Source organism: Limulus polyphemus, unplaced genomic scaffold, assembly GCF_000517525.1.
Source record: "Limulus polyphemus unplaced genomic scaffold, Limulus_polyphemus-2.1.2 Scaffold152, whole genome shotgun sequence".
Lineage (NCBI taxonomy): Eukaryota > Metazoa > Arthropoda > Merostomata > Xiphosura > Limulidae > Limulus > Limulus polyphemus.
The window spans coordinates 293,189-308,675 of NW_013665762.1; the positions used below are offsets into that span (position 1 = coordinate 293,189).

General features: G+C 35.4%; 1 protein-coding gene across 1 annotated transcript in view; it reads right to left on the minus strand.

Moving 5' to 3' along the window:
- The window catches only part of LOC106476069 (glypican-6-like), an 88,603-nt gene that overhangs the window by 12,594 nt on the left and 60,522 nt on the right, over positions 1-15,487 (minus strand). The window contains exons 3-5 of the mRNA XM_013936745.2: positions 12,986-13,188; positions 12,116-12,304; positions 6,129-6,294 (exon numbers count right to left, since the gene is read on the minus strand). Of these exons, the coding sequence (XP_013792199.1) occupies positions 6,129-6,294; positions 12,116-12,304; positions 12,986-13,188 (558 nt within the window). The remainder of the gene's footprint in view (positions 1-6,128; positions 6,295-12,115; positions 12,305-12,985; positions 13,189-15,487) is intronic.

A 15,487-nucleotide genomic window follows, 5' to 3' on the forward strand; every position in this document is an offset into this window, starting at 1 on the left:
AAAAAATTTCTTCAGATACTATTAAGTAACATTTTGCATATAAAACTGGGTTTCTAGGAAAGTTTTTCCGTTTGTCCAATAATAAGTTAAGTTTGACAAACTTGAAAATAAAAAGCGGAAACAAACGAAACTACCATTATCGCGACTTAGATCACACATATATTAAACACACACACACAAACAAAGAGGTAAAACAACTTCGTATGTAACAGTAAATCTCCTCACGACATTAGTTACACTAGCAAAAATACTTGTCCTCCAGGCAGGTATAACTGCTCGTTTCTTCGGCCGTTTCTGGAATTTTCTGACAGTTCTACAACAGTGTACTCATACTTGACATTCAATAATGTTCACCATCCATAAGAAAAGGGATTTTTATTGAAACTGTATTTTAGAAATGACCTATCACCACAGCATTACATCACAGAGTAGATTTTATTGAAGTATTTTTTGTGGACGCAGTTATCAATGAAAGTTAAATCTGAAACTTACTCCTTTTCGTTTGTAATTGTTATTGATTAAATATGAAACATATCATATTTATGGAAATGTCAATTGTTTTATTTATTGCTCAGCTATAAAAATATTACCCAGTTATGATTGGTGATGATCGGTGCGGTAGTTTCAGAGATTCGAATTTTGGACGCATAGGTCGCAAGCTCCATTATAATAAGATTTATACTCATTATATATAACAATGATGCAATCGCAGTTGAAAAAAAAAAGGTGTTTCATAAGTATAAGTGACCGTACTTGCATGAAACTTTTCCATGATATATTAAGACCTGTGCTTGGAATACGCAGAGGCTTGACGTGGCAGTAGCGTATGTTTTATGAGTCAACTGAATAATTCTCCCTGGGCTCAAACATAGTCACGGATCTAGCAAAACTGGACAAACAACGGTAACGATGATAACTATTCCAGATCTGTGTGAAGACCAGAAATAGTATAGTGTAGACTAATGGTAAGTGATCCCAGAGCGTGTAACTAGTGACTGTACTGCTTTCTATCTGATTGTATACAACTCCCCAGTGAAAACAGAAGCCTCAGCAGGAATATTATGGACAACTACAGAATTATAGTAAGCCACAGTTGAAGCAAGCGAGTTTCATGATTTTAGACTGATCCGTGAAAATAGGTAAAAATGGGATATATATAGGGGAATTTTTTTTTTTTTTTCCAAAAATGGGTCGATATTTTCTCATCAAGAGATCGGACTTTTTAAGACGATTCTGCGACAAACCGGGGAGGATAAATAATACCATGGCAGGTGAGACTGACTACCGGATCGGACAACTACGTCAAAAAGACAGACCAATCTCCCTCAACATGGCCTGGATCCGTAGCAGACCGTTTATTTGTAATATATATAAGAAAACACTGTCCACTCACCCACAACCACGGCATACCATATGGAATGCTGGGGTAGGGTTCGTAGCTGTTGTTTCATATTGTCAGAACTGAGTAGAAATTTAAAGAACTCTGTGCAAAAAAATCACTGGAGTGTGGAACTGTGGAAGTCTCCAGTGTATCATCAGAGAACCTCATTTTAATACAGGATCCTTGGCCGAACTAGAGATTCACACAGCCTAGCAGGGATCAGATTAGAGCAGGATAGATATACATCAAACGTACTAAATAGCTTCATATGTACTACTGCTTTTGTACTGTATCTAGTTTCGGAGACAACGTTTCGAAATGTGCGCTGAATTGTTTGTTTGTAGTTATGCACAAAGCTACACAAAGGGCTATCTGTGCTCTGCCCACCACGGGTATCGAAACCCAGATTCTAGCGTTGTAAGTCCGCAGACATACCGCTGTGCTCCTGGGGGGCATGTGCGCTGAATTTACGGTATTACACTCAAACATTTGATTAAAAACACTATAGGAAAATGTATTTTCGTGTCACAAGTATAAGTAGTTTTATATTCTTAAAATTTTGTAGACATCATTTCACTTGTAGGTAAGTACAAACCTCTGATTTCTCTGCTTATATACGATTTGTGTAATTTTTTATCTTTACTATTTGTAATACAAAGTGCGCATCATTATTTTAGAAGTATCCTTATTGTCTTTTTTTTAGGGGGCCGAGTGTAGTCTAGTGGTTAGCTATAGGACTGGAGATTCGAGGGTCAGGGGTTCGAGACATGGTTCTACCAAACACTTTAAACTTTCATCTGTGGGTGTATAATACGAGTGCCAGTCAATTCCGTGATTCGGTTATGAGTAGCTAGCTACCAGGCAGCAGGTGCTGCCGACTGTTTGCCTTCTGTCCTGTCCGAAGTTTCAAATTAGCAAAGTCTCTATTTGAATCATGGGGCCTCTGACCCAGCCGTTTAATTCACTGTGTACGAGGTGTCGTCCAAGTGAACGATTCTATTTATGTAAAAGTTTGTTTGTTTTTTAATTTCGCGCGAAGCTACTCGAGGGCTATCTGCGCTAACCGTCCCTAATTTAACAGTGTAAGACTAGAGGGAAGGCAGCTAGTCATCACCGCCAACTCTTAGGCTACTCTTTTACCAAAGAATAGTGGGATTGACCGTCACATTATAACGCCCCCACGGCTGAAAGGGCGAACATGTTTGGTGTGACGGGGATTCGAACCCGCGACCCGCAGATTGCAAGTCGAGCACGCTAACCACCTGGCCATTTATGTAAAAGTAATTTCCTTAACGAAAATTAGAAGTCTCTCTTGTGGAAAGGGCAAAAGTCCAATCTACGAGAAACATGCTAATCTTCATATGGTTGTATATTAAAACGCTAAATACTGTGCGTACGCTTGTTCCACTGTCCGCGCTATATGTCAAGACGATGTGTACAAATGGTCACCATATCCGGCTATTAGATACCTTGATTAATTTTGTGTAAGTCAATAACATTTCTTGTACCAAAAATATAGCTCAAACATTTCAATGTGCATCACCTGGTTCTATGATACTCAGTTAATATATATTTTAAAATCTTGTTGTTATACTCCAACTTCAATCAATTTAGCATGGCTGAGACAGGATGTGAGAGACTAAGAAAAAATGTCTTCACTTTTTTAAGTTTTAGGAACGTGCAACTTCCACATCTTTATTTACATCCTGGGATCAAATTCCAGATGAAAGAGGGACTAGGATCCGAAGCCGCAACGGTTCTGATACAAACCGGACGATGAGGGTTGAACACTTTTAGCATCATACTACAATAAAAAAAAAAGCTGAGAAGTTAAATGTTTTGCGACAAGTTTGTAAACGTTTGTTCTTGTGTTTGGCAGCTTGTTTAGCTTCAAATCATTCATGTCATTTAAAGTAATCTAAATTAACAAGCGTTACAAGAACATTATGCAAGGTTTATGCTAGGGCTACCTCGACCCAAACAACCAATACTTAAAATATTACGTTTTTCATACACCGTACAATTTATCCTTGAAAATACCGTTAGTCGTCATGCTTGAACCAGTTCGTAACTGATTAACTGGTTTGACTTCGAGTCTACGAATCCTTGACGCCACGTTGTGGAGCTGACACAGATCACAGGATTTAATTAAACACATATTTTCCTTCGTCTTTAATTTTTATTAGTCATCCATGCAAAAATGATCAAATCAGTCCTCTACATCAGAACAAAATATAATGAATATTTCAGACGAACAGACATATTCAGATTATCGTCTCGTATGTTTATTATCTGACAGAGTGTAAATCCTCGCGCATGCTCTGTCGATGTATTTCTGTATGTGCTGTAAAGCATCTCAAGATCTAAATTTTCGTACCAACTATTTCCTTCCCCTAGGCCTAGTGGTTAGGGTGCTCGACTCACAATCTGTGGGTCGCGAGTTCGAATCCCGTCATCAAACATGCTCGCCCCCTCAGCCGTGAGGGCGTTATGAGTAACGATCAATCCCACTCTCCGTTGGTAAAAGAGTAGCCCAAAAATTGACGGCGGGTGGTGTTGAATACTTGCCTTCCCTCTAGTCTATCACTTCAAAATTAGGGACGGCTAGTGCAGATAGCTCTGATGTAGCTTCGCGCGAAACTTAAAAAGAAACAAACAAATTTGTTGCCTCGTGGTGTAGTGAACTTCTACTACAATCAAATTTCGATTCATGAAGCATGTGGCGATATAGATATATAAAAAAAAAACAACGGCTTCGAGTAGAATGTTGAAAACTGGTTAAAGTTTGGAATCGAGTCATAACCGGTTGTTCGAGTAATCGTAACTGACCCTACGTTTATTTTGCTCCAACAAATAATTATTTCTGGCACTCAAACTTTCTCCTTCTCAAGAACTAAAACAATCTTATACACTATCGGATCTTTAAATTATAAACTTTGGGTTATCGTCATCATCTTTTCTGAGATTAATGATGGTTTTTCACGATGACTGGGTTTCAGAAACATTCTGTGTGGATTAGATATATTTTTATACAAACTTCTTTACCCTACTTTTCACTACGCAATCTTCATGTGTCCTCAGTAGCAAAACGAGATAAAGTTAAAATAATATACCTGGATTAGAACAGTAGCGAGGAATTAAGCTCCAAGAGTATATAGATTCTGATTAGAGAAAGGCTGGAATAAAAGCAAGGTATGGACGTGCTTTGTATTCACTATGAGAAAAACCTATACACAGCTATATAATGTGAAAAACTATGGCAGGATATCTCGCGTTTAACAAATAAACTTAATATCCCGAAAATTGTTTAATTTCGAAATCTATATTCAAGGGAGGTCCAGTTCAATCTACACTTTGATTAACGTGTGTTACTGGGTTATACTAATTTCGGAGAATTCCACTCCTCGTCAGTAACCCTGAACACAAGTTAAACAGAAAGAGATAAGCTGGACCTATATCATAGTGAAAAGTATCAAACGTACTGTTGGTGGGAACATGTTTTGTACTCACCATGAGAAAAACCCATACATTGGATATGGGGAAGTTAAGAAAAAGTGTCATTGGTCACTATTCGATAAAAACAGCAAATCAAAGGAGATCTTAAAGAACCCGAAGAAGTCCATATCGCCTCAACACACTACATTAGACAACCTACAATTACAAACTATACAAATATATGAAAAAAATAAGTCAGAATTATCATCTGTTACTACATAAATTTTTTAGCATTTTTTAAATCCTGATGAAAGATGTCGTCTTTGTTTAAAATCAGTAAATACCATTTAAACACGTTTTGAATTACGATATATTATTTACAGACCAGCTAATGATATCTACATTTTGTAGACTACAGTATACAATTGAAAGAGGTTTGTTAGTTTGTAGTTAAGCACAAAACTACACAATGGGCTATCTGTGCTCTATACACCACGGTTATCGAAACCCGGTTTCTAGCGCTGTGCCACTAGGGGGCCAACTTAAAGAGGAGAGAGCCTTCAACGATGCTACTACGACACATACACACACACACATATATATATATTCATTTAGTTATTGTTTTTGTGCGACTAAATAATAAGTTTATTTTACTAAACAGAGTAAAACTAGTCAATTTACTCATAGACGGGCCCCCTAAATAGCGAAGTGCCCCTTTGATTGGGAAATAGACTTGTGTATAATTATCAGGAAACGTTGCTATTTCAACTTTGAAATCACAGGTTACTGTTAACATAGCAAATATGGTGCCCCCAGCTGTCAGTATCCTTCCCCAATTCATATTTGCTCTGCCCCCTATGAATTTACCAGTGAAACACAAGGGGTAAAAAAAACCCTATAGAAGTGAATAATGAGACATCAAATATATAATTCACTGACAAGTATTGAGTTTTCTCTTTCAGCCATTCTATTGTGCAATATTTTACCCTAATATACAGGTTATGAATTGTTTTTGATGAACAGATCATACATTCCAAGATTTTCTAACAATTAATAGACAATACCAATCTAAATAAACAGCAAATGGTTATATAAATTAAAAATACACACTCTTATTTCATGTGATAAGCCTAACGAAACAGATTTTTCAACATAATTTTTCTACACTTTAAAAACTTTCAACAGAAAAGTTTCTTCACGTTTTGCATAATTTGCCTATATAACGAAATTTCGTTCATGCTTGCTAGAAGATACTCTTTACGAAATAAATTATCTTATAACGAAAGAAAAGGAAGAAACTGTTCCATTTTACCTATATAACTGTTCCAGGTGGTATTCAGCTCAGAATGGTGGGCCAAACAACCCTTCATGACGTTCAAGCAGTAGGTGGTACATGGCTTGAGATCCGGAAGTCCTTTGCAGTGAGGACAATAAGACATTTTCATCAGGGCGCGGCTACATTCTGGAGTAGGTCCAACCTACAGTGAAATGAGAGAGATCTGTTTAAAACTGTTATTCACATACTCTGTGACAGCCTTCTTAAATGATGGGTTTTCAGCGCAAAGCTACACAATGAACAATTTGCGCTCTGTCCACCGCAGGGAATTGAACGCCGGATTTTAGCGTTTTAAGTTGTTGTTTGTTATTAAACACAAATCTACACAAAGGCCTTTCTGTGCTCTGCCCACCACGGGTATCGAAACCCGGTTTCTAGCAGTATAAGTCCGCAAACAGAGGGAGAAAATCAGCCAACAACACCTTGTAGCCAAATAGAATTGACAGTGACAGTGAATTTACTGTCCACAAAGCTGAAAGTGCGGAGAGGGGTTCAGCGCCATATTGCGGTTCGAACCCTGGACTCAAGCTTTGAAGAGCTTTCTAAGAGGTTGTCACAAACTCTATTGCATATATTTGCTAAAGTTAGAACAGGTTATTCTGAAATGTCTAGAAAATAAAGGAACAAGGTTGCATGTTTTAGTTGAGATTGCATGTTGTGAATACCAAACGCCAAGCAAGAAGGTTCACAAATTTCAAATTTCTCTGTGTCCGTTACACGGTCTAATTCAAAACGCCTTCTGATGGGAATTCTGTAAGTTACATTTAACATTACATACACACTTTATTAAAAATAACACAGACGGTAAATAAAAACAAGTTGGCTACTACTACTACTACAGTGGCTTACGTCACGATATGTCGGTTTCCTGCTAAAATATAAATCATTATAGTTTGCTTGAAAATCAACAACGGAAACGGAACCTAAAGGAACGAAATTGTTGATGGTTGGAGAGATGGGTGGGATTGTAAAGTGCATGTACCTGAATACTTCCAAGAAATTTTTAGGTTTTTGAATCTCTCACGCTTGAAATGTTCACTTCCTGAATGGAAATACACATATGTACACTTGTAATTTTCAAGTACCAACGTATTTAACTCTGGGAAATTAGAAGTCGGCTTACAAAGGCACAGCTGTGAATGCGAAAATAAGTTTTTGCAGGACAGCCATGCCTCCTGGTGTCTGCGAGTAAGCTTCACACCAGTGGGACTCCACCAAACCGTCTCTGGTCAACTGGTTAAGAACATCCTTATTTGAAAACTCACGCTGAGCTTAGTTACCACTAGAGTTTCGAAAAGAGTGAAATGCGGGCAGGATGAACACTCTTTGACAGTGATGAAAAAAGGAAAAAAGTTTATGAGAACCTTCTGTTACTAATAAGTTTAGTCTTCAGAATAACTGTTGCTCCTACCGTCACATAATAGAATTGTTCATTCTCCTTCAAGATGCACCCTAATGCTCTGGACTCATAAATTTCGATCAAATCTACGGGAAACTACTAAAGTGACATTGTTTAACATGAATGCAAGTTTTGTATTATCTCAAACTAGTAAGTAGCTTTTATTTAATATTTTAAAGTTATTGTTCACGTTTTATCATATCGAATAAGCAATCAGAAAATTACACACAATAATATAGATAAACCACAAGAAAACTAGTTATAACAACCGGAATTCGAATTTTCAACTTGAACGTCACCTTATCCACACGTGGGCTAAACAACATGGTTAGAGGCATTTAGGATTCAGGTATCTATGTCCCTAATTTTGAAGTGTTAACAAAATGGGAGTGGGAGCCAACCAGCAGCTCCCGTTGCCATTAGCGCTTTGGTCAACTCTTGGAATCGAATACCAGTATTGACTGTCACTCTTATAACGCCCTTACTGCAGAAATTGTGGGACGTGCTCAGCAACATCACGTCTAAGATATGCTCGACCCAGGTTATAATAATCAAGTACACCTGACAGTTAATTTTCAAACGTAACACTAAATATCAAAGAAAGTTAATTAATTTAAAAAAAGAGATAAAGGAAAAACAATGTGTCACAACAACGATAAACATTAGAAACGGCAAAACAACTGTACAGAGATAAACTAAAATTAATGAAAATTAAATCCGAAATGGCGTGGAATATAAGCGAACTAACAGGTGCCTGTTGAAAAAATTCAAATACAGTTTTTCTAAAAATAGTAATAAATAAATATAAAATGTGCAGTCAACCCAATTCCTTGGATCAGAGTGTATATGATTGTCTAGTAGGCCATTTACAGCCGTTTTTTGTAATACCATGTGTTGTTTAAATAAGGAAAATTGGATTGCATTTGTTTTTAAGTAAAGGAAAGTGACTGTTACGAACTGTTAGCAAAAATGTTTGAATTTCGATACAATGAGTGCATCCAGCACAGAAGAGCGCTCAGCTTCCCTAAGTAGCCACTGGAATTTTTTTCGCTGGATGACACAGTTCCTTGTCAAATATTTTACTGAGCGCAAGAAAACATCGCTACCAAAGTGAGCGCTTTTTGACAGTTGTCATTTCTATAAAAACCGTGAAAGGGGAAAGAGATATTAAATTCAAATCAATTTATTCGACATGGTACAATTAAATCATGTATATATATAATACCGATATAGAAATAAAATACTACACATATATATATATATATATATATATATATATAAACCGAACAACAACAAATATATACCCAAATATGTTTCTCTCTTTATGCCTTTCTTCCGTTAATGCTCCTATCTTCGAAATATATCTTTCAGTAAGTCAAGAGTGGACTTCCCGTTTTATTCTTGCAATTCACTCATAAAAAGAAACATTTTTGTTCTGAATAAGTTTTTTTTTCTCAGACTGACCGTTTATCACATACGAAGACTGACGGATCGATGTTGATATCGATAAGAAATTTTAAGAAGTTCAAAAAATTAGTAATCTTTATGTAATGTACTCTTTAAAAGACGCATTTTGATATATAATGTTTTTTATTCTACGATTAGCCGTTCAGGAGATACAGTGTGTGTCAAACAGACAGACATTCGGTTATTAGATTTGTTTGTTTGTAATTAAACACACAGCTACACAAATGGGCTATCTGTGCTCTGTCCACCACGAGTATCGAAACTGGTTTCTAGCGTTGTAAGTCCGCAGACATGCCGCTGTGCAACTAGAGAGATTAGTTATTAGATTTATACATATATCTATATGGAAGTTTTAATGGACTTATAAAGATTATTAAAAGTAGTCAGGTTTTAAACTATTTCCTCTAATAAAAACATCAACTTTTTGTTTTTTACCTATACACTTTAAAAAGATTGATAGCCAACTTTCTACTCAACATTGAAATTTCTCACGTAGCCTAGAGTGATTAAATGCTACAAAACAGATTGGTAATTTTAAATGAATGGGTTGAAGGATGCAATATTAATTTCGCGTTTAATAAGAAAATGGCAAAAGCGACAAAAAAAAAAAAGAAACATTAAATACGGTTTTCAAAACCAAGCCCTAGAATGTTGACCTTCCTTTACTCAAAATGACTATTCTTTGTTTCTCACTAATTAAAATCGCTTACTTTGGGCGGAAACGTGTGCTAAAATGGGGCAAAACGCTAGAATGGTGGAAGAGGAATTGATCAACGAGCTCGTACTGATTGAAATATGTTAGGAATGAGGTGGTGGTGGTGGGATGAGGGGGTGTGGGTAGATCCAGTACAACCATAATTAATTCTGGTGCCAGAGTTAGTTATCTGAACAAAAATATCATATATTGTTTAATTAGAAAACGAAAAATAGCTATTTTAATCTGAATGTGATTTATAGAACGGCCCCTGACCAAGAGATTAGATCCACTACAACCATAATTAATTCTGGTGCTGGAGCAAGTTATCTAAATAAAAATCTCATATATTGTTTAATTACAAAACAAAAAAATAGATTAATCTGAATGTGATTTATAGAACGGCCCCTGACCAAGAGATTAGATCCACTACAACCATAATTAATTCTGGTGCCGGACCTAGTTATCTAAATAAAAATCTCGTATATTGTTTAATTAAAAACGAAAAATAGCTATTTTAATCTGAATGTGATTTATAGAACGGCCCCTTACCAAGAGATTAGGTATGACGTTACTTGATGAAGTAACGTGAAAGGAATTTGGTTTCCTAAGCTCCATAAACATGACATTCTAGTTTCATCTGAGCGTATCAAATGTCACGTATTATTTAATTCTGTCAACAGCTTCAGAATTTTACTTTTAGAAGTCTCATAGGTCTGTTCCCTTTTGTAATTACAGCCGTTAGAGAGCAAGTACTATGTGCTACTGCTATTTAACCATCCCATAAGCCAAGGAATGAAACAAGTAAATTGATACTTGAGATTATGTTTGGTACAGCAAGATGTAGTAAATATATTAGGTCTAAGCATAGCAACAACTTTAAAACGTTCAAAAACACAGAACTTATAACTTGTAATCACGTTTAACTGAACGTCACTTATGTAGGTTATGATAATGAAACTTGTTTTATCACTTTTAAATGGTTGTTTATTTACGAAAAGTTCTATGTATACTTCTGAAAATAAAAGCTTTAAATGCTATCGAATTCTTGAGTTTCCATATATGTCTTTTAAATGTCCACTAAGTTACAAATCAATCTACAACCAACAACCAAAACCCATATCAAATACAGGGCTGGGCGAGGTCTAGCTGTTAGGGTACTGGGCTGCGTATCTGAAGGTCCAAGCTTCGCAAGTTAAATACGCCCCACGCTTTCATGTGTGGGTGCGTTGTATGATAATGACAGTTCACCACTTTATTAAGTTCAAAGCCGAATAAACCTTGGTAGCGTGCGGTGGGTGCTGTATTATAGATAGCTCTATTTGAATCCTAGGAGTCACCGGTCTGGGCGTTTGCCCATATGTCGCATAAGGTGTAGATTAGATTAAAAATACCAATACCACATATAAGTATCTCTAACATGGAAACGTTATGCTGTTCTTTAGACACACAAACACTAGTATAAAACTTGGTAAATATACTTAATCCTTTTATTGAGAAAATAAACTCAAATAAATATTTTATTCACTTCACAAAACTCCACGAATATGTAACGAGTCTTTTCGTTCTCTTGCTTTTTTTCGTATTCTTTGCCATTAGCAAGTAATTTCAACGATCTCATTTACGATTAATTCTCTGACAGAATTCTCACAATCGTAATCATTAAAATTATTTCGTGTGTCGTTCATAGTCTCAATCATGAATAAACGTCATGCGATCATTCACAATCTTAATCCTGAATTCGTAGGTACATAAATTTCAAGTATTGTTGTTGTTTGTTATTCAGCACAAAGCTACACAAAAGACTATCTGTGTATCGAAACCCGGTTTCTAGTGGATAAGTCCGCAGACGTGCCGCTGAGCCACCGGGGGGGGCAAATCTCAAGTAAATAACATATAACTCCCATGTGCACTCTTCACAATCTACAAAGTATAAATGAAAACAAAGACTACCTATTTGCTCTTTAATTTTCAAGAACAAAAAATAGGGTTAATCCCGTCTCATGATCTTCATAAGGATAATGGATAATAGTTTAACTTCATTCTTTCTACCGATTTCCTCAAGAAAAAAGACAGCTCAGAATAAATACTATCCTTAGTTTTAAATAATCTGAATTCAAGATAAACATGATAGCTTAACAAATCTATTCTCTACACACTAGTAACTAAATATTCATACTACTTTACAGTTATGGACTCCTCCATCAGGTTATATTTTAGTTGAGAAATAAGTGTTCGAACGACTGACATTTCGAATCTTGTTTAATGAATCTGCACATCAGGCTCTTCAAACAAAATAAAGACACCTATATTAGATATTCCACGCGAAGAAAATATTACTACAGGGATTACAGAAACCAATATCAAACACAAACAAATCCAAATCAACTTAAAAAGCCTTACCTTCAATATTTCCCCAACGACATCTCTCCCCACAGCAAGAGCTTGTACAAAGGTACGCGTAGCGATGAAAGAACGCTTCAATTCTAATGTCAGTTTTCTGGGGACATCACCAAAAGGCTTCAGTTCTTCCATGTGTTTACTGATACAAGACAAATAGCTCTCGCTGAAGGTGTACTGATTATTCAAAACCTAAGGGAAAATAAAAAGTTAACATATACCTTTTACAACCCGAATGTTTAATAATAAAATTATACATGATCTATAGAGGTCTTGCACTGACGTAAATAAGTCACGTGGTCAATAATTCACTCTACCATATTGGACGTCAACTGCTTATATTCGTCTTGGATGAAAATGACAAACTACCTGTCTAATATCGTATTATGTGACACTGTAAATCATCTCATCGATGTGTATAAAGAAAGGTATAACCAGACACTAAATGGTTTTCGGCCCTTTTGCACAGATGGTTACAGAACTATAAAAACATGCAAGTCTTGTATCGACACAGATTTCTATTGATTGCTAGAAGAGAATGTTTAACATCCAATATGGCGGCAATGAATGCAAAAAAAGGATCAGTGACGTCACGAGCAAGATCTCTATAATGCATATAAGTTTGGAATATAATCCTCTTGCACAGTCTTTTAATAAGAAAAAATTACGATGAGGTCACGAAATTTCAACATTTAAGTTCCTTCAAGCAATAATATACTTTACACAACAAAGTTAATAAATATACCCACAAGGAAGTGACGTAATAACAGCATTTCTAAGAACTTATGGGTGAAAGCAAAGAATAATATTTAATAATGTCATATAATACTGCACTCACTTAAGTCGTTCAAATACACAAAATTAAAAACCTACTTCGAACATTTTCCTATAGAGCGTATCAAAAAAGGTGCCAAGAGCTTCTGACAGCTGGATTCCTCCCGAATTATAGTAATTTCTCAGTACTTTAAACATATCTTCAAAGATGTAGGAGTTTCTATCGTACAGCATGCCATAAGTACGTAAGAACATATTGTGGAAATCCTTTTGAGATTGGTCAAGCAGATCTTGGAAAACTTCTGAAAGGTAAAATATCAATATGAAACACTTCGATACGTTAGACTGACAGATCTTGTACAAAGTTTCAATAAAACTAAAATGACAAGACCAACGTTTCGACATGCACAATAACTATTTATTTAAAGTTAGAAGTAAACCAAAACCTATATATAAACGCTAAAAAACTACAAGTTTCGATGGAACACGCTCCACCATTTTCAGGAGACAAGGAAAACAACTAAAGTTCCTTTACATACATATTAAATATACGTGTACAGTTTACATATTATACAGTGGTGCCATTTACAAAATCGATTTCCAGGAATTTACTTCTGTGGCACATGGTCCTAAATCTCTGTTCAAAATATTTATTTTTAAACATTTCTAACGATTCTCTTTTATTAGTTCGTTTTTTAACTTTGCCTGTTTAATTACTTTTACGTCGTCTCAATCAATGAGATGTGAAGAGTTCGCCACATGTTCCGCCAAGGCCGAATTACTTGTTTTAAATTTATCAACAGCATTTCTGTGCTCTTTTATTCTAAATTTCAAATTTCTGCTTGTCTGTCCAACCTAACCCAAACCGCAACTACGTGAAATTTTGTATATTCCACATTTGTCCCTTAGGTCATTTTTATCTTTAACACTATTAATGATATTAATAAATTCTAACTGAGGAGTAAAAGTTATTTGACAATCCGTATTGTACACAAGCACTTGATCTATTTTTGTTGACCATGATGGAACATATGGCAAACATATTCTTTCTTTACTTCCCTTTCTGGTTTTCTGTAATTTGGTACATCCAGAAATTTGTAATTTATTATAATATTGTTTGTAGATCCTACCTATGATATTAGGTTGATATATTCTCTATCAATCACTACATATTTTAAATAATTTAATTCTAGCATTACATCTTCATTACATAAAACATTAACACCCTTATATAAAACACAAAAATTAAGACATTTTATGTGATAATGGGTGACACGATCATGTATTTACTGTGTCTATAGAGAAACTTTGTGTCTTCTTTGTCTCCTGAAGATGATGGAGCACGTTCTAACGGAAACATGTTGAACTTTTTAGCGTATATATATTTTTTAACTTTATATAGATAAATTACTGTGTATGCCGAAACGTTGGTGTCGTCATCTTATATTTAACGAAACATTTATTAATAGATATTTTTAAATCGTAAAATGATAGGTAACAACAACGCTGTTTATAGTGTTCTATACTTTCAAGCATTTATTTGGAGGAACTTTCATTTCTCAAAAACATGCTTTTGTTTGTTGAATTTCGCGCAAAGCTAATCTAGGGCACTAACCGTTCTTAATTTTGGGACAACTCTTGGTATACTCTTTACAAACCAATAGTAGTATTGTCTATCATATTATAACACCCCACGGCTGAAAGGGTGAGCATATTCGGTTGTAGGATTCGAACTCGCGACCCATAGATTAGAGTCTAGTGTCTTTAGATTTTATTTTATACATAAACTGACCTAGTATCGCCCACATAGTCATACAATATTTCACAACAGTTTTATCGCAGAAACAACTAAGACTGTGTACCGTAAAAAAAAAAGGGGGGCATAATAATACCTAATGTCTTTTCGTTACGCACTTTATTAATATAAAGTAGTGTCAACTATATGCTGTTACTGACCACGATACTTTTGTATAAACATCTAACCTATATAAAACCCAGCGTGTGTCACGTCACGCTCAATTTCTCGTGATTCTTCGAAATAGCAGGAGTCATAAAAGCCAAAATGCATTTATCCAGATAGAATAGTTCGATTACGGTCTGCCCATTACGATTTTAGTTACGGGGGCCGTGAGGGGATTGGGTGCCGTTAAAACTTATAAGTGTAGTGAGTGTTAGTATAATAAGCCTAAAGTGAAGACGTAGTGTGAGATCACATGGCCTAGAGTCAAGTGCATAAAATTTATCATTAGAATAAAAATATCGATTCAATTTTAAAATTAAATCGTTTCTGAATTAAACTATTTTCTGTTATATCACCAACGTTTTTAATAAACAAACCTCTTTAATAAACGGAAACTCGAAATTAAGAAATCAACAAATATTTTTCCAGTTTTGTTGTCTATACATTTCATTTTATTCTTTCGGTACACAGACTAACAACAATATTATGTTATACTTTTGTTGCTAAGCAACGTGACATAAAAGCCATTGTTGGATCGTAGTGTTACCAGATCGCACCGACTTTTCTATATATTAGAAGTTGTTAATCTAACTGATTTTACCAATAATTATTCTATGAATACGCCACGAATTTATTTCATG